Source organism: Physella acuta, unplaced genomic scaffold (assembly GCF_028476545.2).
Source record: "Physella acuta isolate Inbredline_101_S28 unplaced genomic scaffold, ASM2847654v3 ptg000220l, whole genome shotgun sequence".
NCBI classification, from domain to species: Eukaryota; Metazoa; Mollusca; class Gastropoda; family Physidae; genus Physella; species Physella acuta.
In genome coordinates this window covers 102,764-130,317 of record NW_026731739.1, presented here as the reverse complement: position 1 = coordinate 130,317, position 27,554 = coordinate 102,764, and the positions used below count along the sequence as shown (strand labels likewise).

At 40.1% G+C, this 27,554-nt stretch overlaps 1 protein-coding gene across 2 annotated transcripts in view; it reads right to left on the bottom strand.

Annotated features, from left to right (window-relative positions):
• Positions 1-491: 491 nt before the first annotated feature.
• The window catches only part of LOC131937744 (transcription factor COE3), a 48,500-nt gene continuing 21,437 nt past the window's right edge, over positions 492-27,554 (bottom strand). For both annotated transcript variants that reach the window (XM_059295360.1, XM_059295361.1), the window contains exons 8-16: positions 20,708-20,789; positions 20,153-20,273; positions 16,920-17,050; positions 15,706-15,832; positions 7,218-7,306; positions 6,531-6,723; positions 5,903-6,049; positions 5,653-5,697; positions 492-2,732 (exon numbers count right to left, since the gene is read on the bottom strand). In XM_059295360.1, coding sequence (XP_059151343.1) covers positions 2,623-2,732; positions 5,653-5,697; positions 5,903-6,049; positions 6,531-6,723; positions 7,218-7,306; positions 15,706-15,832; positions 16,920-17,050; positions 20,153-20,273; positions 20,708-20,789 — 1,045 coding nt within the window. In that variant the 3' untranslated portion in view covers positions 492-2,622. The remainder of the gene's footprint in view (positions 2,733-5,652; positions 5,698-5,902; positions 6,050-6,530; positions 6,724-7,217; positions 7,307-15,705; positions 15,833-16,919; positions 17,051-20,152; positions 20,274-20,707; positions 20,790-27,554) is intronic.

Here is a 27,554-nt window from a genome sequence, read left to right as displayed (position 1 = left end):
GAAGAAAAACTATCTATTACTGGAAACATTTTGCTTCTGTTAAACTGACTTGATCGACTGTATAATAAAACAATAATAACTATGAAATGATACCAGACACTAAACCAGGGACTAAAGACTAACAGGGGAGGGAAATGGGAAGGGAATGGTCTACTATAAAACACTTTTTAAAAAAGTAAACTTTAACCTTGGCAGTAGCTTGGCATGATGTTATTTTGTGATGGTTATCCAATTAATATAAACCTACAACGTATTTTATTCGCTTATCTTTGCCGTTCGTCAAGACATTGGGAACAGAAAGTCTTTAATTTAGTTGAATGACATTCATCAGCTTTGTGTATGCGTTATAAGACTAGGAAAATCTATTTCCGGGTATGGTTGTATTGCTTACTTTTACCATTAACCTACATAGCTCTTCTTACCCCCCCCCCCCCCACTTCCCACAACCCACCACCATTTTCATAACAACAACTAAAATACTATTTTAATTTTTCTTTTTACAGAGTAATTTAAAAAAAGCACAACATCATTATTCACGCTTTGAGCCCTTGCAACTTAGTTGCGTTCTATTCCATACACCCCCAAACCTTTACCTCTTTGTCTCTCTACCTCTCTCTCTTTCACTCGCTTTCTCTCTCTCTACCTCTCTGTCTCTCTCTCTCTCGTGACACAGAAAACGTCACACAAAAAACCCAATGTGACGTCATATCTCGTGTCACGTTTCCATAAATATTTACATATGCATTTAATTGATCAGCATCATCGAATATCTTCAAAAAATGTTAATTACACACGTTTTATGCATGAACTTATGAGTATTATAGTTTACATTATGTTTGGTTTGTATGCACAGTATTATACATTATGATTATAAACAATATCATTTTTTAATTAGAGTACGACATTTAATTTAATGTACAAATAGAAATAATTATAATTATAATAAAGATATTAGTACGATTTTATTTTAAAAAAATAATGTAAAATAATACTCGCTTCTTGTTAAGTCTGACTAGACGAGAAAATCAATGCTAAAACTAAACGAGTGGTATCATGTGATCGCTTCACTACTCACGTTTTAACTGCACAGGCGCACAGGCCCGCACACATACACACATACAAAATGTAATTACATTTTACTTTCCTTGTATTGGAGAACCGTGTTTCGACTGTTTAACAGCAGTAACAATGCATGGGAAGAATCAAAGTAGGTTAGACATTTGTTAGGATTAAGCTAGAAAGTTACATTCATGTCATAGTTCTAGGGTATCTATGACCAGCTTCGACGCTCTTAAATATTACCTTTAACCAATGTATGTATGTAAACTAACTTTCTAAGCTTGTATGTCTTCGCGATAAAGCCATTTTTTCTGAACTCTCCAAACTAGCCCATCCTCATATAAAACCAATTGCCTGCACTTTCTAAACTAGCACATCTTCATATAAAACCAGTTGTTTGCACTTCTAAGCTAACCCATCTTGAGATAAAGCTAATAATCTGAAGCGCTATTCACAAACTAATAAGGTTTTAAACAAATAGATAATGCAATGCAGTCAAGCCTTAACCGTTAGTAAAAAATACAATCAAAACTTATGCACCAGGTTTCGCTATAGATTGTACACATATTAAAAATGTTGGCATGTTTTAGAGGCCAATAAAATAAAACAGCGTTGTGAAACTCATCAAGATTGATTTTTTAAAATACTTCCAGCTCCTTCTGTTTTATAGCTGCATTATCCGACACAATAATACACTCCAGTACATCCAATAACAATGTCACTTTCCTGTTACGGAGTATTCGCTTGTGAAGAATGAAGACTCCAATGCACAGAAACACAGAAACAACACCACACATTTCACGACAGCAACAAAGGATGTCAATCTTTGGGTTGATATTTCTAAATCTCGACATCTAGGAGTCAATACCCAGAGGCTAGACTATCTAGTCGAAATATAGATGAAGTCAAGTTCTTGAAAGCAAAACGACACATGAACGAAGTCGACATTTTGAAGACGTCGACATGTAGAATTTAAGTAGTAAAGCCGCAGGTAAGATCCTCCAGTATAATGTAGGATATTTGTTTTCTTCAGTTCATGTAGTATACCAGCATCAAACAGAAACGAATAACGCAAATATTTCTCAACAGAGGCATGTTTTCAATGATAAAAAAAAACAACACAAAATAAGGTTTTGTCATTGAAATTATTGATGAGAAGATATTGTCATACACCCAGGGCTGCATATTGACTAGATGTCAGTATTTTGACTAGATGTCAGTATATTGACTAGATGTCAGTATTTTTAGGGTGTTTGTGTGTTCTTGAAAGCCTGTATTTTTTATGCCTTTATTTTGTTGACTTCACATGACCAGGCTTCAAATGGTTTGTAATCAATACTGATGGGCGATTGGGAATTCAAATCTCCGAGGTTAGCCACTTCCCCCACGGTCAAGGTCGCTGTGTTGTGTTGACCTGGGGTCGCTCTGTACTTTCCTGTGTCCAACTCACGCACGTCAATCTCCGCAGGACAACGCCGTTGTCATGGAGACCTCTAGAAACAAACGATTTCTCCCGTGCCCCGTGTAAGTAAAGAGTCACGTGATCTCCCCTAAAGTCCAGATTTACTTGGCTGGGGAGACTATGGAGCCGCCATAGGCCGACTGGGTGCCACAAGTTGGAAGGCCGAAAGGATTTACACTGGAGAATGGGGAGCCGACTATTCCACCCATACCTGAAAATAAACAAAAAAATAAATCTCATCAAACAACGATAAACCCGGTTATATAAATCTAATTTAAAATTCCTTGATCTTAAGACCATGGCTGTTTAGATAATTTGATAAAGCTGTAAATTAAATAATCCAAGTTAACCCGGGTGTGAGGTTAAGATGAATTCATAACCAAACTTAACTTGGACGCTGATAAATCAACATCCCCCTAATCAAAAGATCAACACGCAAAAATAATTTAATCATATGCGACAGTTCCAGAAAAATTGTGTTCCACTTTATAAAGCAGTGTTGATTTTATAATCCAGCCTGTGCATGCATTAACGATGTGTTAAAAAATCGATATCAGGTTTATTTTCCACTCTCGAAAAATCTTTTTTTCGTTTTTTTTTGTCCCACTCTTCACAGTCTGAAGTTTACTATCACAACAATGCTGAGATGCATCCTGTGTGATGACGGCAGCAAGGATCGACCCCAGTCCATACACTAACAAGTCCAATTAGTTTTAATTTTTAAAGCTACAGTTTTTTGTTATTTGGTTAGAAGTGATGTTTTTAAGTTATAAGTCGTGGGGAGATAGAGTGAGAGGTGTTGTGGTTTGTGTGGTGATGTGTGCTGGTGTTTGGATGTGGTGATGCGTAGAGTAGTTAGGTGCAGTTATGCTCCAGGTAAGGGGTATTTGGTGGTGGTTGTGGTTGTGGTGATGTATGCAGTGTGTTGATAAATAGAGCAGTTAGGTGGTAAATGGTTGTTGATGGTGTTGGCGTGTGGTTGTGCTGGTGTGTGGTTGTGGTTATGTGTGGGTGTGTTGATAAGTAGAGTAGGTAAGTTTAGTCATGATTGTGGTAAAAGATTGTTGATTATGTTGGCGTGTGGTTGTGTTGGTGTGTGGTTGTGGTTATGTGTGGGTGTTGATAAGTGGAGCGGTGAAGTTGTGGAAGGAGCTTGTTTTGGTGGTTTTAATATGTTTTTGTTTTAGTTGTGTGAGCTGGTGTTTAAGATTGTGTGTGTTTAGTTTGTGTGTGTGTGTGAGGATTGTGAAGGAAGTGTGGTTGAGGATGTGTATTGCTGTCAGAGTCAGGTGCGGATGGTAGGTTGGATGGTTGTTTGGTGCGGATGGTAGGTTGGATTGTTGTTTGGTGTGGATGGTAGGTTGGATGGTTGTTTGGTGTGGATGGTAGGTTGGATGGCTGTTTGGTGCGGATGGTAGGTTTGGATGGTTGGTTATGAGTTTAGTGTGGATGGTAGGTTTGGATGGTTGGTTATGAGTTTAGTGTGGATGGTAGGTTTGGATGGTTGGTTATGAGTTTAGTGTGGATGGTAGGTTTGGATGGTTGGTTATGAGTTTAGTGTGGATGGTAGGTTTGGATGGTTGGTTATGAGTTTAGTGTGGATGGTAGGTTTGGATGGTGGTATGTCTGGTGGGGGTGTTTTGAATGGACTATGTAAAACAAGTTTTCAGATTGACGTGGATTATCTGGATGATGGATATGGGGTGGTATTGGTGTAATCATTTTGGATCGCTAATACGAGAAGGTTGAGTGTCGTGTATTGATCGTGTCTGTTAAATATTTAACACCAAGGCTAATACCCTTATGTCAATGCTAGTTTGGTTTGGTTTTTCTGACATCAGTTAATGCGGCTTTGGCGATGTTCTAATGCGGTGAATTATCTAAGTCTCGAGTTCAATGTTTGCAATTCTAATACATATTTTTTAGATGTTACTTCTTGTAGCATGTTGAAATAATTTCACCAGTAGTGTCTACAAATCAAAGTTGTTGATTTCGACTATTAAAAGTAAAAAAAAAAGAAAGGTTTACAACACACATGTTACCCATGCAAAATTATAATGGAAATAGGCAAACAGATTCTTGCAGTGTTTTTTTTTTTAACTTTTCTATTTTATCAATGGTCTTTCAATTATTTGTTGCTACATATTTATCAGTTATATTAGTTAATTTGTTTTTGACATGTAAAATAATTAAATCTAATCACAGTAACAGAAATAGAAGGAATGGTTCATAGAGTAGCGTTGACGCATGCAAAAAGTTGATAGACAACAACAAAAAACGGTGTCCATGCAAATAGTTGATAAAATGAAAACATACACTGAGTTCCCATCTAACACGAGTTAAACGGGGCCGACGTCATCCAGCCTCCATGGTGGCCCTGGTAGCCCGCCATCAGGGGAGGGGGGCTGAACCCGGGCCTGTAGTACACAGGGGCGAAGGCGCTCTTCTGCTTACCGCTGTGGGGGAAGGAGAAGATACCCTGCCCGTGTGCCGTGGACACTGCAGCAGGGACGGAGGTTAGACCCGAGGGGTGGATAGAGTTGGGGGGCACCGAAGGGGAGGTGTGGGGCGGAACTGCAAAAATTGTAAAATGAAAATAATAGAAGAGTACAAAAATAGAAAGCGAAAAGCAAATAATAAAGAAAACCATGAGCTATAAAAGTACAATTAAATAACGAATCTAAACGTTGTTTAAAAACCATTGAACCAGCCAAAGTCATAACATGCTATTTTTTTAAAACAGTTATTTAAATAATTTATCGTTAAATTATTTGTGTAGTTAACCAAGATTTATATTTAATGAATTCTCAAATTAATTGTTTTAGCATTTAATGTAAATAAATTTGAGCCTAATTGATTTGAAAATAATTCATTTTAAAAAATTGATTTTAATTCTAAAAATATCAATTTAAACCGATTTTATTCTCATATTTTTATTGTATTTGTAATTTGTTTTGTCACACAGATAAAACTATAAATCTTTATTTTCTAACGATCGACTTTGATTGGTTTATTTGCCTATATCTTTTATAGCGTGAATAAGCGGACTGTCAAAGTGCACATATAGAAAGAAATGACAATAAAAATTGCAAGGGGTAGCTACAAAACAAGTGAATGATCACGTGACTTACCAGCACCAATCCGGCTAGCCTCGTCTCGCAGGAAGTGGTCTAAACCTGGAAAATTAAATACAAAACTTTTAGTAAATCTCTTTAAACTTAGAAGTGTCTTATTTAACCCTAGATCCTTGGAATTGGAGTTTGATACAGCCATGATTTTATGTAGCTGTTACTGTTATATCAGTGACTTAGTTTACTTTAGGTGGCCGAACCTGTGTAGTTTATCAGATATGATAAAATGTATGAAACCATCCTGACTTACCCATATTTCCAAGTGGACCCGGCCCACTATGGTAACCGTTCATAGTTGGCGCTGCTCCGTAGCCCCCATTGACGCTGTGGGGGGTGGAACCATTGGACCCGTACCCTCTTGGTGAAACACTTGAGCTTTGAGATCTGTTGTAGCCCGCTGTTTAAAGAAACAAATTGTGAATCTCTCAGTAGAAAACATTGCGAGTTATACCCGTATTCTTTAATAGACTCTAGTTTATTAAGGGGTGTTAGGTTATTGGTAATCAACTTAATACCAACATAACTGGCTAATTTCAACATTACCCATCAACCTAACCCAAACACTAACCCAAGTCCTACCGTGTCTTTAACCCTAATTTTTGAACCTACATCTAAACATAATATCACATTACTACTATCAACCTAACCCACCTATTTTCAGAGGAGTCTATTTTGATACACCGGTAACACGAATACTCCTTGTAATGGGGCTGGTAAGTAGGTCACCAACCAGTTCTATGGCTCATGCAGGTTTTATTGAGCCGTAGAAATGGTTGGTAATCTACTTACCAGCCCTATTCTACTGTTTAACTGACATGAAGGTAACTTAAACACAGCGAAAGACGCGTCAACTGAGACAGGTACATGTCAACACTTACCTTCATCCCACTGACCGTTGACCCCAGTGTCACCAACACTGACAGCCAGCTGACTGGGGTAGGCGTTAAACCCTGACATGGCCGGGTTGTTCATGGCCGGGGACCGGGGGGTGGGGAGGGAAAGCTGGTTGGGGTTTCTAGGCATGCTGTACAAGGCCTCGGCTAAGTCTGCTGCCCTCTTGAGGATGATTTCCTGGTGGAGGTACACGAGGATTAGGAACGGGGGTCACGTGATGTGATATATATATATATATATATATATATATATATATATATATATATATATATATATATATATATATATATATATATATATATATATATATATATATATATATATATATATATATATATATATATATATATATATATATATATATATATATATATATATATATATATATATATATATATATATATATATATATATATATATATATATATATATATTGTCATGTATATATACTTATATATATATAAATATATATATAGGCCTATACATATATTTAAGTATATATATATATATATATAAGACAGTGTAAATATTATTCCTAAAATAATTTGACAAAAGCTAATGATCAAATATAATCTCTGACTAAAGACTAGCTACACACATACGTAAGAGAGAAAAGAGGAGAGCGAAGCCGGAAGAATAAAAGCCGGTCACGGCATGACGACCTGACTTACTTTGGGTAATCTCTCCGGGTCCCCTGGGTGTCTGGGGACGAGCTTCATCAGTCTCTGGAACCCGTAGTCAATGGTAGGTTCTGTTAATGCTGGGGAGGGGGAGATAAAAATAGACATTATATATGACGTACTGTGCGCTCCATTAACGCTGGCGGGGGAGGGGGGAGATACAGATACGCATAACAATGGACATTCTATGATACATCGACAATGGACAATATTCTTTGGTAGGTATTGCATAAATCTCAAAGTAATCATTGTTGACGAAAATACTTCTTTTCAGCTAATTTAACCGTTAAATGTATTTGTAACTTAATAACACATGCTAATTCGTCATTAGTTTGTGTTACGAAAACCAACTGGTCTATTAAAATAATCTGGATTAAATTTACGTAGTTAGATGATTTGAAAAAAAATGGATAGAAAAAACAAACACACACGCTAGATTTGATACCTGAAATGTTCTTGAAAGAACAGTATAGAGTAAAGTAAAACACAAAATTAATTTGTGTGATTGTATTATGTTGACTGACTCGAAAATTAATGCGCCAAGTCGTATGCCCTAACGCTAGTCTTAACTCTGATAATAAAGCCTTAACATAACTAATGTACCATGTTTAAGTTTTGAGTTTCAAAATCCCGCAGATGAATCGAAAACTTCGAGGCTTCAGTGGAATGGACAGATCGTGAGATGAAAGAACAGACAGACGATATTCAAAAGCCGGATTAAAAAAAAACACACAAGGCATCCAACTCATATGATATTAATGACAACCTTTTAAAAAGCACTCATCGAATATCCAAACAAAGATCGGGTTACGATTTCATTTCATTTCCACCCGCAAAGACCTGCTTTCTGGAGCGTCGCTACAAGACAAGGGGGGGGGGATAATAAAGAACAGTTAAAGGTTTATTCTTCCCCGGTTTTCTTCTCTTTTTTTTTTCTAATGAAGAAAGACAACCCATTTTAAGGCGATGGCAAGAAATTGCGTGCCGTCCCTTTTTTCTAATTACCAAAAACTCGCTTGGATGAAACGACCCCCAAGTAACGTTGATGGGCAAATGGGTTCTCCGCGAGGTGGGGAAAGCGTTGGCGCGACTACAAATCAATCGAAAGGGTTCTCTTTTTTTAGCGCCCATCCCGCCCGCTCCCCCTCGGTCTCCTGGCTCGGAAAAAACACCGATACCCCCGCGTCTATTAACCCCTCATTGACGTAAAGCACCCAGATACTCGCAGAAAGCCGGTCCCCGGGCCGGACCGAGAGCCTCAGTTCAACCCGACTGGATTAAACGGCTCAAGTTTCCGACACTTCTCGTGTCCCGGCATCAGAGATCTCCCTCTGGCGGTTCTGGAACTCTAGCCTCGGCTTCGTCTGCTTCTTCGTTGTTGGGTGGGCTGGATCTGTAGGAGCTAAACGAGCTGTACTCGGGGGTGGGCCTAGTTCTGTCGGAGCTAAGCTAGATGTATTTTGGGTTGACCTCGGGAGCTAAACAAGATGTATTTTGGATGGACCTGGATCTGTCGGAGCTAAACTAATTGTACTCGGGGGTGGACCTGGATCTGTAGGAGCTAAACAAGATGTATTTTGGGTTGACCTCGGGAGCTAAACAAGATGTATTTTGGGTTGACCTCGGGAGCTAAACAAGATGTATTTTGGGTTGACCTCGGGAGCTAAACAAGATGTATTTTGGGTTGACCTCGGGAGCTAAACAAGATGTATTTTGGGTGACCTGGATCTGTAGGAGCTAAACGAGCTGTACTCGTGGGTGGACCTGGATCTGTAGGAGCTAAACAAGATATACTTTGGGCCTGGATCTGAGGGAGCTAAATCAGCTGTACCCTTGGTGGATCTAGATCTGTATGAGCTAAACAATCTGTACTCTAGGGTGAATTAGGATCTGTTGGAGCCAAAAAGATACTGTACTTTGGGATGAACCTGCATCTGTGTGAGCTACACTATCAGCCAATCCGGCTACGTCTTTTGAAAATAAGCCGCGCCTGTGAGCTTTGTGATTCCCTAATCTGACTCTTAGCCTGACTCGTAACCTGACCCCTTGACTCCTAAGCTGACCCCTCGACTAAACCCTCGCCTGATCCCTAATCCATCATTACAACAGCCACGGTTTTAAAACCGAACGAACCCTTCCCTAGAATGTCACCAGGCACACAATCCTATTATGAAAAACCCGAGAACCGTTGTAGCGTCAACATTGAACTGAGTTCACTTCTATTGTAACACCCATCTCATACATAATGCAGTCTAGTTACTACCGCCAAATAATAATAGAATAGAATAATCAATACGGCAGGATAAACACTCAAGAAAGGTCCAGATCTATCGCGTCATTGTGTCGGTGTATGGTCAATGGCCTGGTTATTAAAATCTCTGATGGCTAGGGGGTTCGAGATTATTTGACAAACATGGCAACATAGTGTTGGCTACTAGTACTAGTGTGTTAGAGGCTATTTTTTTTTCTGGGCACTGCAACTTGAGTCAAGTTACTGATACAGACATGCAGATCAAGAGGTGTGGAGGCGGGGGGAGATAGGAAACTGTCGTGTTAGTGCTAGTGTTGGTGTTGGTGGTACTGTTGGTGGTACTGCTAGTGGTACTGTTTGTGGTACTGTTGGTGGTACTGCTAGTGGTACTGTTTGTGGTACTGCTAGTGGTACTGTTGGTGGTACTGTTGGTGGTACTGTTGGTGGTACTGCTAGTGGTACTGTTGGTGGTACTGTTGGTGGTACTGTTGGTGGTAATTCTAGTGGTACTGCTAGTGGTACCGTTGGTGGTACTGCTGGTGGTACTGTTGGTGGTACTGCTAGTGGTACTGTTGGTGGTACTGCTAGTGGTACTGTTGGTGGTACTTCTAGTGGTACTGTTAGTGGTACTCTAGTGGTACTGTTGGTGTTACTGCTAGTGGTACTGTTTGTTGTACTGCTAGTGGTACTGTTGGTGGTACTTCTAGTGGTACTGCTGGTGCTACTGTTGGTGGTACTGCTAGTGGTGCCGTTGGTGGTACTGCTAGTGGTACTGTTGGTGGTACTGTTGGTGGTACTGTTGGTGGTACTGCTAGTGGTACTGTTGGTGGTACTGCTAGTCGTACTGTTGGTGGTACTGCTAGTGGAACTGTTGGTGGTACTGTTAGTGGTACTGCTAGTGGTACTGTTGGTGGTACTGCTAGTGGTACTGTTGGTGGTAATTCTAGTGGTACTGCTAGTGGTACCGTTGGTGGTACTGCTAGTGGTACTGTTGGTGGTACTGCTAGTGGTACTGTTGGTGGTACTGCTAGTGGTACTGTTGGTGGTACTTCTAGTGGTACTGTTGGTGGTACTCTAGTGGTACTGTTGGTGTTACTGCTAGTGGTACTGTTTGTGGTACTGCTAGTGGTACTGTTGGTGGTACTTCTAGTGGTACTGTTGGTGGTACTGTTGGTGGTACTGTTGGTGGTACTGCTAGTGGTACTGTTGGTGGTACTGCTAGTGGTACTGTTGGTGGTACTGCTAGTCGTACTGTTGGTGGTACTGCTAGTGGAACTGTTGGTGGTACTGCTAGTCGTACTGTTGGTGGTACTGCTAGTGGTACTGTTGGTGGTACTGCTAGTGGTACTGCTAGTGGTACTGTTGGTGGTACTGCTAGTGGTACTGTTGGTGGTACTGTTGGTGGTACTGTTGGTGGTACTGCTAGTGGTACTGTTGGTGGTACTGCTAGTGGTATTGTTGGTGGTACTGCTAGTGGTACTGCTAGTGGTACTGTTGGTGGTACTGTTAGTGGTAACGTTGGTGGTACTGCTAGTGGTACTGTTGGTGGTACTGCTAGTGGTACTGCTAGTGGTACTGTTAGTGGTACTGCTAGTGGTACTGTTGGTGGTACTGCTAGTGGTACTGTTGGTGGTACTGCTAGTGGTACTGCTAGTGGTACTGTTAGTGGTACTGCTAGTGGTACTGTTGGTGGTACTGTTGGTGGTACTGCTAGTGGTACTGTTGGTGGTACTGCTAGTGGTACTGTTTGTGGTACTGCTAGTGGTACTGTTGGTGGTACTGCTAGTGGTACTGTTGGTGATACTGCTAGTGGTACTGTTGGTGGTACTGCTAGTGGTACTGTTGGTGGTACTGCTAGTGGTACTGTTGGTGATACTGCTAGTGGTACTGTTGGTGGTACTGCTAGTGGTACTGTTGGTGATACTGCTAGTGGTACTGTTGGTGGTACTGCTAGTGGTACTGTTGGTGGTACTGCTAGTGGTACTGTTGGTGGTACTGCTAGTGGTACTGTTGGTGGTACTGCTAGTGGTACTGTTGGTGGTACTGCTAGTGGTACTGTTGGTGGTACTACTAGTGGTACTGCTAGTGGTACTGTTGGTGGTACTGTTAGTGGTACTGCTAGTGGTACTGTTGGTGGTACTGCTAGTGGTACCGTTGGTGGTACTGCTAGTGGTACTGCTAGTGGTACTGCTAGTGGTACTGCTAGTGGTACCGTTGGTGGTACTGCTAGTGGTACTGTTGGTGGTACTGCTAGTGGTACTGTTGGTGGTACTGCTAGTGGTACTGTTGGTGGTACTGCTAGTGGTACTGTTGGTGGTACTGCTAGTGGTACTGTTGGTGGTACTACTAGTGGTACTGCTAGTGGTACTGTTGGTGGTACTGTTAGTGGTACTGCTAGTGGTACTGTTGGTGGTACTGCTAGTGGTACCGTTGGTGGTACTGCTAGTGGTACTGCTAGTGGTACTGCTAGTGGTACTGCTAGTGGTACTGTTAGTGGTACCGTTGGTGGTACTGCTAGTGGTACTGTTGGTGGTACTGCTAGTGGTACTGTTGGTGGTACTGCAAATGGTACCGTTCAGCGAGTAACAGAATCGGTGCTGTGGATATTGGAGGCGACTAGTGACTATAATAGAATGTATTCACACTCTCCACAGCGACACGATCTTCCCTTATTGATCACTAGATTGTCTATCATCTCCTGCCGCCCCCACCCCCCCCCCCACCTCAAAGATTGTATGTCATCCCCAGCCCCCCACATCCCCACCTCAAAATTGTCTGTCATTCCAAGCCCACCTCCCCCATCCCCAAAAGATTGTCATCCCCACCCGTCTCCGAGCCCTCCCTCCATCCCCATCCGGCACCTCTTCCATCATGTCGGGCGTCTGTCGCGGTTTGGCCGGCAAACGTTGGGTATCTAGATCACATATCGTGTTGGTTCGCTCTATGTGGGGGTGGGGGTGTGGGGGGTGTGGGGGTTTGGGGGGGGGGGGGGGGGGGTAGGAGAGAACAAGTGAGGCTAATTTATCCTGTCTCTGGTCTTCCCTACTTTCGCTATTTGTGTTTGTATCGACACAGAGAGTGTATGTATCAACACAGAGAGTATGTACCAACACAGAGAGTGTATGTATCAACACAGATAGTGTATGCTGCTGTTTTTATGTTTCTTTGTAGTAGGCGTTTTTTATGATACAATCCATCCAGTATCATTTTTACATATTTTACAATGAAAAAAAAAAAGAAAATAACGCGTTTGTTTACAAAACCTTTGCATTAAAACACAGTAATTTTATAATTTGACATTTGAAGTGAAAGCAACTGTTTAGTGGTGGGTTTTTTTTTTTGTCTATTGTAGCTTAATGCGTCATTTAAAATTTTTTCAAATGCAGAAATAGTCTAGCATTCCGGAAGTTTCCGATACACGTATAAACACTTCCGGTTTGGAAGTTTCGTTTTGACAACACCTCATACCAGTTTTGGGATCCAATTTTCTCTCCGTCGCAAATTTTATCTTTCCATCGTTTTTTAATTTCTTTTCTCTCCATCTCTTCACCCTTCCATGTTCAATTTCCATGACCACCCCCCCCCCCCACCAGTAACTCCCCCTCCCCTCAGAACAGCCAATTCAAGAAAAAAAATGTTTTTAAGTTTGTGTGTCAACGGATCCTGTCGTCAGAATGCCAGTATCTCCCCACCCCCTGTCCCCCTTGCCCTCCCCTCATCAACCCCCTAACCGGAAAATTAACTTCTATTCCCTCTCAGTAGCGACCCACAATTTTACTTTAAATTCAACAGAAACACGACAGGGGACCAATCTTTTTCTACTCTATACTTTCTAATCACTTGTTTTATTTGATAAAACAATAGTTAATTAGTCTTTCAAATCATGTATTTTATTTTAATTGAGAAATAAATTGCGAAAATGTTTTAGAGTTAAAATTTGATTAGCCTAGAGCGTAATTATCGTTTTTTTAAAGTCAAAGTTGAATCGATGACATCACAGTTTACATTTGTTACTTTGTAACACGGCTGCGTACATTGAAATCAATCAGTATTGATTCGACATTTGGTTCAATAATACCCTTGTATACACGCCTATATTTCTTCAACAATCAATGCTTGGTTTCTTTATATTTAGTCCCTCTTTCGCACCTACAAACTAGGTGTCGGAGGGTTAAAACGGAGCCGAGCTTTGTTTGTTTTGGACATGATAGAGGCCCAATTAGGTGTGGGAAGTTGTGAATTTTAGAACGGATCCCGTGAGCTCACACTAAGAGAACAAGTCGGTGTTTTACTACTTCACAGCAAGTGGCGTCACGGGAGAGAGAGCAGCTAGCAGGCAGAGAGTCACACACACCCATAGAGCAGCAGAAGAAGAGTCAATGAACAGTGTATCCAAGATATCCTAACAATACTGCAATATTTTGTCCCCGCAGGCAGGATACCTTAAAGCACACAACTCGAACAAAAAAAAACCTGTCTTTTGACTAGCGATTCCTTAACTGTCACGTAACAAACCTACACTACTTGAAAGATAAAAAACCAACTGTTCATTTTTTTTATACGACACAAACGTGATGCCTTTCAGGAATATAACGGGTAATCCCGAATTAAGTTTCCAGTAAAAAATAAAACAACATAGAACCTTCTAGCTAAAAGTTTTGTTTTTTTTCAAACGGAAAAGTTAAAAAAAAATTATGAAGTCATTCATTATTCACATCGTCTCTTTGTTCGGCTACACATCCATGCCGTCCTTATGAATCGTGAAAGCTGGTTTCAATACATTAGCCGTAAAGCTTGGTTAGACAAGGCTACCGACAATCAACACAGGCGATGTTGTAACAGAAATAGTTGACCAGACAGGGGACTATCAACACAGGCGATGTTGTAACAGAAATAGTTGACCAGACAGGGGACTATCAACACAGGCGATGTTGTAACAGAAATAGTTGGCGAGACAAGGCATCAGGCGATGTTGTAACAGAAACAGTTTAGAAAAGTGAGGGCAGGAAAGTAAATATATCTAGCTTTTGAGTTAAATGTAAAGATATTTACATACATTTCAGATCTTGAACAAATATAAATGTTACTTTTCTTGTTAATCAAACATTTCAAATTCTATTAAATCTTTTGTTTTCTGAGTTGATATTTAAAAAAAAAGGGATATTGTCGCATTTACACACCACAGCACAAAAAGAAACATCTCTTCGGGGGGTGAGGGGCCCGAAGAGAGTCTACCCCCCCCCCCTGGGATTTTTAGTCCCCCCCCCCTACACCCCCGAGAAAAAAGTCTGGAAGAAACCTGACGGTGACCTTGAGCATATGTGCACTAAACATGACTCACACTAAACTACAAAGGTCGCCATCTTCACTGCACCCATCAGACGACACAGTAAGCCGCCCAGTTTGACGTGTCTTATAAATCCCGCCTGTCCCCCCCCCCCCCCCCCCCCCAGTTCTAATTGATATCTAAGCCTCGTCCTGCTATTACTCGCCGTCTTCTATTGCAGTTCCAATCTGCAGCATCCTAAAGTCTTGACCCTGGTCCAGCGGGTAATGGTTCCCAAAGGGCGGACCGGGGAGTTCTATGGTAGCAGAGAGTGGGGGAACGGCTGGATCAATACACTCCGGCCCGACGGAAATGATAATATACTGCGCTGTATAATATTCAGGCGTTAGGTCTAGTTTAGCGACCAAAGCTTTACTATTCAGGTCTTTGGTCTAGTTTAGCGACCAAAGGCTGTACTATTCATTCCTTGGGTCTAGTTTAGCGACATAAGGCTTTACTAATCAGGCGTTTGGTCTAGTTTAGCGACCAAAGCTTTACTATTCATGCCTTAGATCTAGTTTAACGACCAAAGACTATCATATTCAGGCCTTTGGTCTAGTTAAGCGATCAAAAGTTTTACTATTCAGACCTTAGGTCTAGTTTAGCGACCAAAGACTATCAAACTCTAGACCAGAATTTGTCAGTACCAGTATGTCCAATTTTGTCTGATATTGTATCTATGATTTGTAAACCTCAAACTTTAGAATTTTGTTTTCAGTAGCTGATTATTGTGAGAGTAGACTCGACTTTGTATGGCATCGCACACTATTCTTTTTGTATGCTATTTTAGTGTGTATTGCTATGAAGAAACTTGTTCAGTATGACACAGTGTGATTTGGGTTTCTGACCTTTCTTTGGTTCTGTACCTTAACCTATTACACCATCTACTGTCTAGCACTCACCTGTATACACGAATCTTCCTGGCGCCCCCTTACAGAACTGTTTTGATTTATAAGATAAAGTTACTTCCACAACTCCAGGAATATGTCTGGGTGGGGTTTGAACCCGAATCGCGTGGGATGTAATTAACTGAAAAAACAAATAAGTGAGATGTAATTAACTGCAAAAACAAATAAGTGAGATGTAATCAACTGCAAAATATATAAGTACAAAAAGATTGTAATATGGATAATAAAAACACATAAACCCCTTTGGTTTTGAAGAATATTTTTCCCCTCTATATAAGGCATACAACCCTTATTTATTTAATACATTAGTCCTAATAAATCAAGCGAGGTGTTGAGTCTGTGAGGGGTGTGAGGGGAGGTGGGGGAGCTTTAATGTCGTTTACCGACAACCACTGGGAGATCGATACGGCCAGATGCTGGCACCAGGGTGGGGGAGGGGTGGGGGAGGGGCGGGGGAGGGGTGGCAAGGCATTAAATTTATTACGTGTCCTAGTTTCTTTTGGCTGAGTTTCGTTAACTGTCGTGTTTGATTCATGGGCTCAACTCGCCCAATCGCATGTCGTCAAGGGGAGCAACTGGCCGAGTTCTGGTAGCAATGGAATTTCATTGTTTTAGTTTTAATGAGGTGGTGGGTTGGGCTTCAGCAGTAGATGCCGCGTTAGTCGTCTAAAAACTGTTCCCGGTTAAATAACTATAACCATCAGTTCAAAAAAAAACTGTAACTCTTTAATCCAAATGTCTATAACTCCAAAACAAAAAAGTATAACAGTTTATACGTCTTACACCATAAGGAAAAAAAATTGCAGCAAATTTTTCAAAACCCCCATAAACGAACTCAAATTATATTTCGGTTGTGTTTCCTTTTTTTTTTTACTGATATTAATACTAAAATAGTTTTAAATTGATAATTGACTTTTATGGATGTATGAAACAAAACTTATAAATTTTAAGGTTTGTAATTCTAATTGTTATACTTTTTAAAATTAAAACCGATTTGAACCATTTTTGTTTAATAAAATATATGGATTCTGGGCTAATTACTAACTACTTAGGTAACATTTTTAAAAGTAATAGGGCTGGTAAGTAGGTCACCAACCAGTCATATGGCTCATTCAGGTTTTATTGAGCCGTAGAACTGGTTGATGACCTACTTACCAGCCCTATTCCAGTACCTGCAATTAACGACTATTTAAAAGGTGAGTACTCACCTCACTCCACACCAGCATGGTGCCAAACACAACCTGCAGACCATCAAAGAAGTTGTCGCCGATGAGGATGACCGTTGTCCCGCCTGTAGTCCAGCCCTCGCTCGGACAGATGGCCTTGATGCAGGGGGTGGCTGAGAGGATACCCGGATAAACAAGGCGACAGTTGTAGAACGATTTTATACACATGGGGGGGGGTCGGGGTGGAGGGGGGTCGGGGTAGGAAGGGGGGGGGGGTCAAGATATAAATAAATCATGGCACACTTGATACAAGCTTGGTACACATTTTGTAAACACTGGTTACACACTTGGTACACACTTGGTACACACTTGTTACACACTAGCTACACACTTGGTACACACTTGTTACACACTAGCTACACACTTGGTACACACTTGTTACACACTAGCTACACACTTGGTACACACTTGTTACACACTAGCTACACACTTGGTACACACTAGCTACACACTTGGTACACACTTGGTACACACTAGCTACACACCTAGTACACACTAGATACACACTTGGTACACACTAGCTACACACTAGCTACACACTTGGTACACACGAGCTACACACTTGGTACACACTAGCTACACACTTGGTACACACTAGCTACACACTTGGTACACACTTGGTACACACTAGCTACACACTTGGTACACACTTGGTACACACTAGCTACACACTTGGTACACACTAGATACACACTTGGTACACACTAGCTACACACTTGGTACACACTTGGTACACACTTGGTACACACCTGGTACACATTAGTTACACACTAGCTACACACTTGGTACACACTAGCTACACACTTGGTACACACTAGCTACACACTTGGTACACACTAGCTACACACTTGGTACACACTAGCTACACACTTGGTACACACTTGGTACACACTAGCTACACACCTAGTACACACTAGATACACACTTATTACACACTAGCTACACACTTAGTACACACTAGTTACACACTTGGCACACACTAGCTACACACTTGTTATACACTAGCTACACTAAACAGATTCTTTTACACTCTTGCACTTTTGGTACACACTTTCTCTTTCTGTCATCAATGGCATATTTTTTTTTATTGATTCTAACTCCTAAATTTTGGGGGGAAAAATTCTAATTGGAATTCGAAAGGCTAATTAGGTTATATAAAGCCTCGTACATACAGTAAATCAAATCTGTGATAAAATCATTCCCAACATCCAAAGCATTTCAAATTTCATCTCAATATCCCTCTCAGGAAACATTCTAATTTAATTATACATTCATTCTAACAATGTTATACGCAGCATTTATATCATGTATATCTCGAATATAAAGTTATTAATATTCTTACACCAGTATAAAAAAATAAGCGAACATGTTTTATTTTTTAGTCTGAAAAATATTTCATTTTGAGAAAATGCAAGAAATGTTTCTTTTATATGCCTACATTTTTTTAACATCCGTCTGTATATACATAATTTTTTTTTTTTACATAGACATACATTTAGATTAGAATGTACACTTCAATAAATCACCGAATATTCGAAGAATTTTCAATAAAACTTCAGCGATATTATTTGTGCTGTGAGATTTTTTTCCCCACTACTTTTATAGCTTTAACCGTACGCTGCACTATACCCGTAATGCAAATATTGCTCGGTGCAGTAATAATAGATGAACCTAGAATCCGGTTATAGAATAAAAACAATGCGCTCCGGAAGTAATAGAAGCGGACTGAGCTGGAATATTTTAAATCAAAGCCATGAAAATTAGGTCAATCGGTGATGTAAAAAGCAGAAGGGATAATGGCCTAAAAATGATAGAATATTTAGTCTATTTTAATTGAACATTAAGGTATTGAACGTATGTTCAACGAACTCGCATTTACATTTTTTTAGGATAAGATATTTGCTAACAGCAAAGGTTTTTGACTGCTAACGTTGATGCCAGATAAAATGACCAGACAAAAAGCCAAATAATTTCTTGTTTACGAAGCTCTGTTTCATTGAATCTATTATGTTTTCCTATCAAGAAAAGACGCTGATGTCTAATTGACAAAAATCACAAACTCGTTTATACATAGAATATTGATAATCCCATCTTAAACTTTTCTTGACATTAAACTTCCACTCTATTAATTCATCAGGTTTTTTGTGTTACGCCACAACTGACTGTCGTTAAGCGTCTAATTGATCGAACATTCATGCGTTGCCTTACATCAAAACCCAAAAAAACAATTGACATAAAAGATCGATTATTTTCTACCATGGATTTATAATTAACCTACTAATTATTATTTCAGCAACTAAACACAATACTTTTTCTTTACATTTCTTAGGATTCTGTGGCTTTTTCGTTGAAATGTTTTAAGTATTTTCCGTCTCAATGGCTTGCACACATTTAAGTATAGCTGTATCCGGGATGTTCTTGGCATATACCCCTCACCATCTCCATCTATCCATACACCCACATACACCCACATACACCCACATACACTTACATACACTCACATACACCCCCTCCCCCGCACACCCCGCCATCTCATGACTAAGCTATGAACCTGCCTGACACCCACGCATACAACCGCACGTAACCTCACGGCTGGAGGAACATCAAACATGCGTGTCGTATACTTGCCCCTGTCCCACGCGCCTCTACCAATAATTACTCCACGAACAGCCACCCGAGACTTTCAAAAACCAGTTTCTGAGACTCAATTTTCTTGGGCCCAGATACCAGACACGGCGGCAATGTTTGCTGACCCCTTCCCCCACCCCCACCAACCAGGCACCAACTTCTAAGACTCATCTCCTTCAGTGGGGTCCAGACGTCTAGCACGGCGGCCATGTTTGCTGACCCCCACCCCCACCCCACCCCCACATGTGACCAGGTACCAACTTCTAAGACTCACCTCCTTCAGTGGGGTCCAGACGTCTAGCACGGCGGCCATGTTTGCTGACCCCCCCCCCCCTCCCCCCACCCCACCCCCACATGTGACCAGGTACCAACTTCTAAGACTCACCTCCTTCAGAGGGGTCCAGACTTCTAGCACGGCGGCCATGTTTGTTGACCCCCCACCCCCACCCAACCCCCACCAACCAGGCACCAACATCTAAGACTCACCTCCTTCAGTGGGGTCCAGGCGGCCATGTTTGCTGACCCCCCCCCCCACCCTACCCCACCCCACCCCCACATGTGACCAGGTACCAACTTCTAAGACTCACCTCCTTCAGTGGGATCCAGGCGCCTAGCACGGCGGCCATGTTTGGAGTTGTTGTGTACAAACATGTTGTCAGATACAGCGAGCAAGGGGCCGTCTATGGCTGTGGACGTGGAGATGGCGACCTGCGGAGATCAAATGATCAATTGTGTGACGCAAATAGAAAGGGATCAATCACTTACACACTTTCTCTAAGTTAACTGTGGTGATTAAAATATTATTTTGGCCCTTTTAATGGGGAAAATGAATGCGTAAAGAGGTATATAGAATAATTAAGATATAGAATTAATTGTTAACAGAAAAAAAGAGTATAATCCTACAAAGAAGAATCGACCAATGGTCGACAAAAGAATCGAGAAGTGGAATCGAAAAAAAATTAAAACAAGTATTATTGTCCAAAAAAAGATTTGAGATGAAGCATCGTGTCCAGGATATGTCAGGTAGCAACATAGACGGAAGTAGAAAGAATTGAAATCTACCAACACCGGCAGTCATCACGTGGTCAGCATAAGGCAGGTAGCACACAGTAAAACGTTATTTTACAGGTAAAACAACTAACCTGAAACCGCCTCATGTCCCTGGGATTGCCAGCATTCTTCAGACAGTTCTGGTTGCATTTCATGAAAAATTTGAGAAAAAATCTGGGGGGAAAAGTATTTTTTATTGTTTAGTGGCACTGCTAAAAACTTGTGCTGGTGATGTAGGCTATATATATCGAGTTTGTTAGGCCATAACTACCAACATTTGTTGCGGGGGAAAATAGGGTTCATTATCAGCATGGAAGAGTAAGTATTTTAATAAAAAAAAGCACATTGGCCTTTAGTCTTCAAAGTAAGGTAATTTATTTTTAAAGAGGTGAAAATAATATTTTCAAAAAAGTATTGCTTTAAAAAAAATAGTTTATCACGCATATCATGGCGAACAGGGTTTTTGTAACTTGATTATTTTAACACCAATGGTTAATAACGACGCCTTTATATTTAATATAGCATTCTACGTCATAAAGACAATTACATATTATGTACAAATAGAAAATTAACAATAAGTACGTCAAAAAAAAAGAATACATGATATATTGTTGATATTTGTTATTTTGTGAATTAATACATGTAATGTTAATAAGTGGTTTTATGTTGTATTTAGATCACATCGCACACATGTTGTAAATACTACATCATAATGGTGATTGTGACTCCTTTATCTTGTTATCCATCATGACTCAATCTAATTGACTTATTTTCCCGTTCCTATTTTAAGACTTCCATCCTATTTACTCACACAAATCTCACGATGGATTATAAAGCTTTTATCAATAAAAAAAATTTCTTTAAAAAAAAAACCAGACAAAAATAAGGTTTTTCCTCCTCTGTTCTTATAACTTGGCAAAATCCTAACTATCCCAACCTCTAGCTTAATCCTGTAACCATAGCCTAGGCCCCGGGCAGCAAGCGCCATTTATGAAAAGCCGTGAATTATTGAGTAGGTTTTTCCTGTAAATTATAAATGAAGTCAGGGAGTTTTACGTTCTCGTCCCGCCTGCTATAGAGAAAGGGATATTGGCTGGAGCTAGGCTTGTTTTAGAGGTCACGATTTCATTGTGTGCCTGCTCAACGTAACGTGGGGCACTCACTCATTTCTGACTGATGCTGTTCGCAGTTTGCTCCCTTTGTGTGTTGATCAGTATATATATATATATATATATATATATATATATATATATATATATATATATATATTTATATATATATAAGACTAGTACAGACACATTATTAGTGTATATACATATATTTCCCTCACACACACGTACTTAAATAGACATAGAGAGAACGTGAAGCAATGTGTTTAGCAATGGTAGCTAAAGTTGAGTACCGAAAGAGGATGATCAAACAGTAGTTAACCAGTATTTGAATAGGGTTTGAGCTAATGGATTATTTCTGACGTGCTCGCGGAGTACTATCCTGCCTGATGAAGTAGTCCTTTGGTATCCTGGCGTATGAATACGGTCTTTGTGTGTTGGTGGCAGCTAGGCACGTATGGTGGCGCTGTTAGTTGGGGAGGTCCTAGCTCTATCATTTAAAGATTTCAAATTATTTTAGACTAATGGACTTTATGAAAAATTTTACATTTGAAATACGGGCTATTTTAGTCAGCGTATCGGAGTTATAGCGTTGGCGTTGATGAAAAATACTGTTCAAAAAATGAATATTGTATAGTTTCTTATCAACTGTTCTGAAATTTGTGTAAACTCATATATGAGAATATGAGTACATAGTTTCCAGCCTTGACCTCGGCTTGTATGTAAATCCCACCACCGCCCCCATCCTTCTCTAAAACACAACCAACCAAACGTGCTGTGTGACGTCACAGTAAACCTTGTCTTACATTCATTACTCGCCCTCCCGTATTGATCACCCCGTGCAACTCGTCAACGCTTACTCGCCTCAGTCACGTGGTTGGTCTGTGCGATTCACCGTCAATTAATTCCTCGCATTGTTCTCTCCCTTGCCATTAAGAATGATGAGTCTCTCGTAGGACTCCGTCTTCATTTACACCCGTCTATCCCCTGCCCCACTGATGTAGCGGCGTTTCCCCTCTCGGCCCGTCGTGGTACAGGTTGGGTCACTTTAACATGCGTCTGTCATTACAGCTGTCGCACGTGCGGTCCATTATTGTCGTAGTGGTCGTCTGTTCCACGGCACATAGTAGCGATGAGCACTTAAGTGTTGAAGGTATATATATATATATATTTATATACATTAGCCTATTTAATGCAGCTATTTGAGTATATGAAATAACTACTTGATTAGGTTTGTGTAATTATATCATAATATGCACAAGCTCAATTAGTTCTGGATGAAATAAAAACATAATTTAATCAGGGGAGGAAAAAAATAATTATTTTATATCTCACATGAACAATCCGATGGGGGGGGGGGGGGGGGGGGGCTCATAAAATTAGGAAAAGCTGACGCCATATTGTCCAAACGATTGCCATTGAATAAAATAAGATGAATGTTTTTAATCGTCTGCGGCCAACAATTCCCACCCCGGGCCGTAGTTTTATGGGGTAACTTTTAGCGTCAGGCCGTATTGGCACTTGGTGGAGGGGGAGGTGGGGAGATGAGCCAGTGCCAAGCAGTTTATCAATAGAAATGGCCGGCTCCCTCCTCGCCCCCCTACGGCTTCACACTTGCCGAATTAGCAAACCCATATCATTTTCTCGGTCCCTGTTGCGTGTCCATCTTGCGGGATCTCTCATCAAACAATGACCAACGCGTAACGTCCAATGTTGGCCGAGCTCACGTGATACTCACCCCGGTCCCCGCACGCTTGGAGCGGCCTGCCCCCCCCCCCCCTCAACATCAACGGTAATCTAACCATCTCCTCCCGCCTTTGTTTTGACAGCCGCACACTGCCACCTATTGGGACTTATCTTGTTCAAACCAGGGGAAATTACTCTCTAAGGAGGGGACGCAACTCTATTTCTCTCAGCGTGACGGCGCGTCCGGCCACCTTGACCCTTATATCGTTTACTGTCAGACAACCGAGTGCACCGTTCAAAGGCAGGCGCCCCCCTCTAGGTACAGACCTATTAGCCCATATTCCCCTCACCAAAACACTGACGTTAGACCTTACCCCATGACCGAATACACAGCAGGATACAAGGGCAATGGCTGAATTACTGCCCCACAATGCAATACTTTTGCGATATTTCACGTCAGTTTTGGTACTCTTTATTCTCACACCAAGATGGGACTCCCATTTCCCAGAACGTTTCATCCAAATGTGTCTTCTAGTCATTTGTAATCTAATGAATTTATAGTCTCTAAACAAGATGCCCAGTTTGATAGTCTGAGGCTAACGATGCTGCACGCAAAGTATTTAATGTGAGCCATTTCATTATAACTATTGACATTAAAGACGAGTGGTTGATTATCTTTAGGAGCGTTTATTTTACTTACTATATAATTTTGTATTATATATATATGTGTGTAATATACGCCTATATAATATTATATATATATATATATATGTTTTATATATATATATATATATATATATATGTATGTATGTATGTATACATATATAGTATACATATACAGTATATATACATATATATAGGCCCCTATATATATATATATATATATATATATATATATATATATATATATATATATATATATATGTATATATATATATATATATATATATATATATATATATGTATATATATATATATATATATATATATATATATATATATATATATATATATATATATATATATATATATATATATATATATATATATATATATATAGGCGATCGAATATAGGATGTATTATAAATGTATCCCAAACGTCTGCTAGAGCTATGAATCCATTTTTCTAATTGCTAGCTCAAGTAAAACAAACCCACGTCAGACTCCTGTCTCCCTCCCCCCCCCCTATCCCCTGCCCCACGCATCGCCACCTAGCTACAAAGTGCTCTATGACAGATTGGCAACTCGGGGAGCGAGCAGCCCCGAGGCGTACGTTCTGCTTCACGTGCATTCGCTCACTCGTTACCGGTCGTCAAGAGGGCAGGGGGTGGGAAAGTTTTTTTTTCCCTCCATCGATGAACATCCGTTCTGAGGAAAAACGCACTTCATTAAAACTCGCTTATTCCCTCCTTATTGCCTCACCCCCAGTAATTCGGTGACGACGCCGACTCAGCTAACTTCAAATTTCTTTCCCCGTGTTTTCCCAACGCTGTTTATTTTGTCATTTTTAGCTTGTTTTTCGTTCGTTAATTGTCGTCGAAATTGTTTGTTTTTGCGCGTTTGATAGCGCCGCAACGCGTATCCCGCTCAGTAATAGAAAACTAATTTACTCTAATAGTCCGATCATTTAGATGGTCTAATTATCTTAACCTGGGGGTTCGGGACTGCTCTTTAAAATAATTTAATGCTCATATTTTAATTATTCAAGTATAATTGAAACATGGAGTTGATGCCAATAAATCTAAAAATAAATATTAAAGTAGAGACACTCGTGAATGGTGTGGGTGTCTAAAACATCAGGCAAATTCGCACTTTATAACGCGATAATAAAGGATCTAATTTATAAATTAATGTAAATGCTATTTAAACCTTTTTCATTATCATATGTGTTTCATTTAAATCTGAGCCTGAATTTGTTTTTGAGGCAGGTTTTCAAAGTGAACCTTTCAAGTTCTCTTCAACACAGAAAGTTAATTTTTTTTTAAAGTTTAAAAAAAAAAGAACTGATTAAAAAAACTATCTTGAGAATTTATTTGTTTTGACTTTCCCATGAGAAAATAAAATTTTAACAACTTTGACAAGGGCGGGGATGGGATTCCAATTATCCCAGATCTCTTCATACAGATCCTCTTGGCCGGGCCGGCGGGCAGACGGCTGTGAACACGGCTCTCTCCACAGTGTACCCAGACATCGTCATGCCTTGGTGCTTCACTTACCCCCCTCACACCCTCATTTCCACCCTACACCCACCCACCCCACTCATACACTCCCACCCTACCACTTTACTCAACCAAACTTTAAAAAAAAAAAAAACTCGATTCTTCTCTGTGAGGTTCGCTCTAGCACCGCTCTTTAAAGCACCTGTTGTGGAAGCTCTGGCTAAGACATTGAGCTGGGAATCTTATCTACGCCAACGTTGCCAGCCTCTTTATACACCGGGATTGATTTAACTTTAAGAATGAAACAGCTTCAATTAAAATTCGATGTACTAACTTAAGTTTCTAGCACATTTTTTTTACTACTACTTCTCCTTTTTCTGACTTTCCTTTACTCGCTAACATAACACGGAGCGCCGTTCCTAGTTTTTATTTTGACTTGAAATTTTATTTCCTTCGTTATGGTTCGATTGGGTTATGTGTGAAAAACATATGTAACGTATGTATGAAGTGTTTCAGTTCCTGCGGCAGGTGCACCCTGTGGTTTGACGGCTGTTGTGGAGTTGTTGAGCTGAGTCGAAACTCTGTGGGAAATATACGCGTCAGGGAGTCAGAAAAAAGATACACTCAGCATCCAACGGGCGGGGATTACACGAAATAAAATTACTCTGAGAAAAATAATACTAATAATAGCCGAAAGCGCATCAAAAAGAAAAATTCCCAAAGATTTTCCTTAATTTTAAAATAAAAGTACGATTTTCCCCATTCTTTATTTTTAGATTTCAATGACGTAGTACACGGAGCGTTCCCCGTACCGGGAAAATCCGATCGGCTGATACATTTGCCATGATCGCTGTTGGTTGAATCAAGCCATCTTCACAAGTCTAAAGAGAAAGTTCATAAATTCAACTCCCAGTTTTTTATTGCAGATTTCGTCGCGTTGTTGAGTGATCCGACGGCGAACTTTGGTCGCAACGTCAAATGTTGCGTGCATAAATATTAAGTGTGTTTTTGATATGCTCGGTTTTTTACGCATAATGTCTAAAGCATGGCGCTGTTAAGAAAATAAACCCATGCTGATCTAACATTTTTAAGTGGACGACTTTCATCATTTCGACAAGTATGTTTGGGGGTGGTGTGGGCGGGGGTGGGGGCGCGGGGGGTGTAATGGCTAGGAAAGTGTTGAGCAGGTAAAAACAGCCAAGATCTGTTCGCCTATAAACCGTATCTCCTGGGTAAACCCCTAAAAAAGTCGGGCCTACCTCTGATCGTTCTAGCCCGCCCTTTGGAAACAGCAAAGAAAATAAACACGCCATCGCGAAACACGCACGCAAATGTAACGAGTTTATAATCGAGCCAAGAAAAAAGTTTGGCAAAAACTATGAAAAAAAAACTATGAATATGATTTAGACCTATTTTTTTAAAAAAAAATTATGTGTTTATCTTTCGCCTAATTATTTCTTATTTATTTAATAAATTAAAAGAACGTATTAAGAAAAACAAACCTAGATAAGAATAACTCAGTCATGACATTACATGTTTCACGCGCATGTGCATATAATTTATGGGAATAAAAAAATAAAGACATGTAGAAGTCATTAGAAAAATAATATGATATTTAACAATTTGAAAAATTGGCTTTTTGAGAATTTTTTTCACAACACGGAAATAGCTTCTATGGTTGTTTCCCATCTATTTCTTAAATTGGGTTTTAATGTTAGTGGTCTCCCCTTTTATAGATGGATAAATACCGTATGCCTTAGCTGTCACATAACATTTTTGTCTGGCATATGTCACACCATCATGGTCACACTGTCAGGCTCTGTTTAGTACGTGATATTGAACAAATAAATATACACTATGTACAGTTACACGTATAATAAGCTGGATTCGATCACTGAATTTGTCTTCTGATCAGCTATATCTGATCGTGCATTCGATCACTGAATTTGTATTCTGATCAGCTATATCTGATCGTGCATTCGATC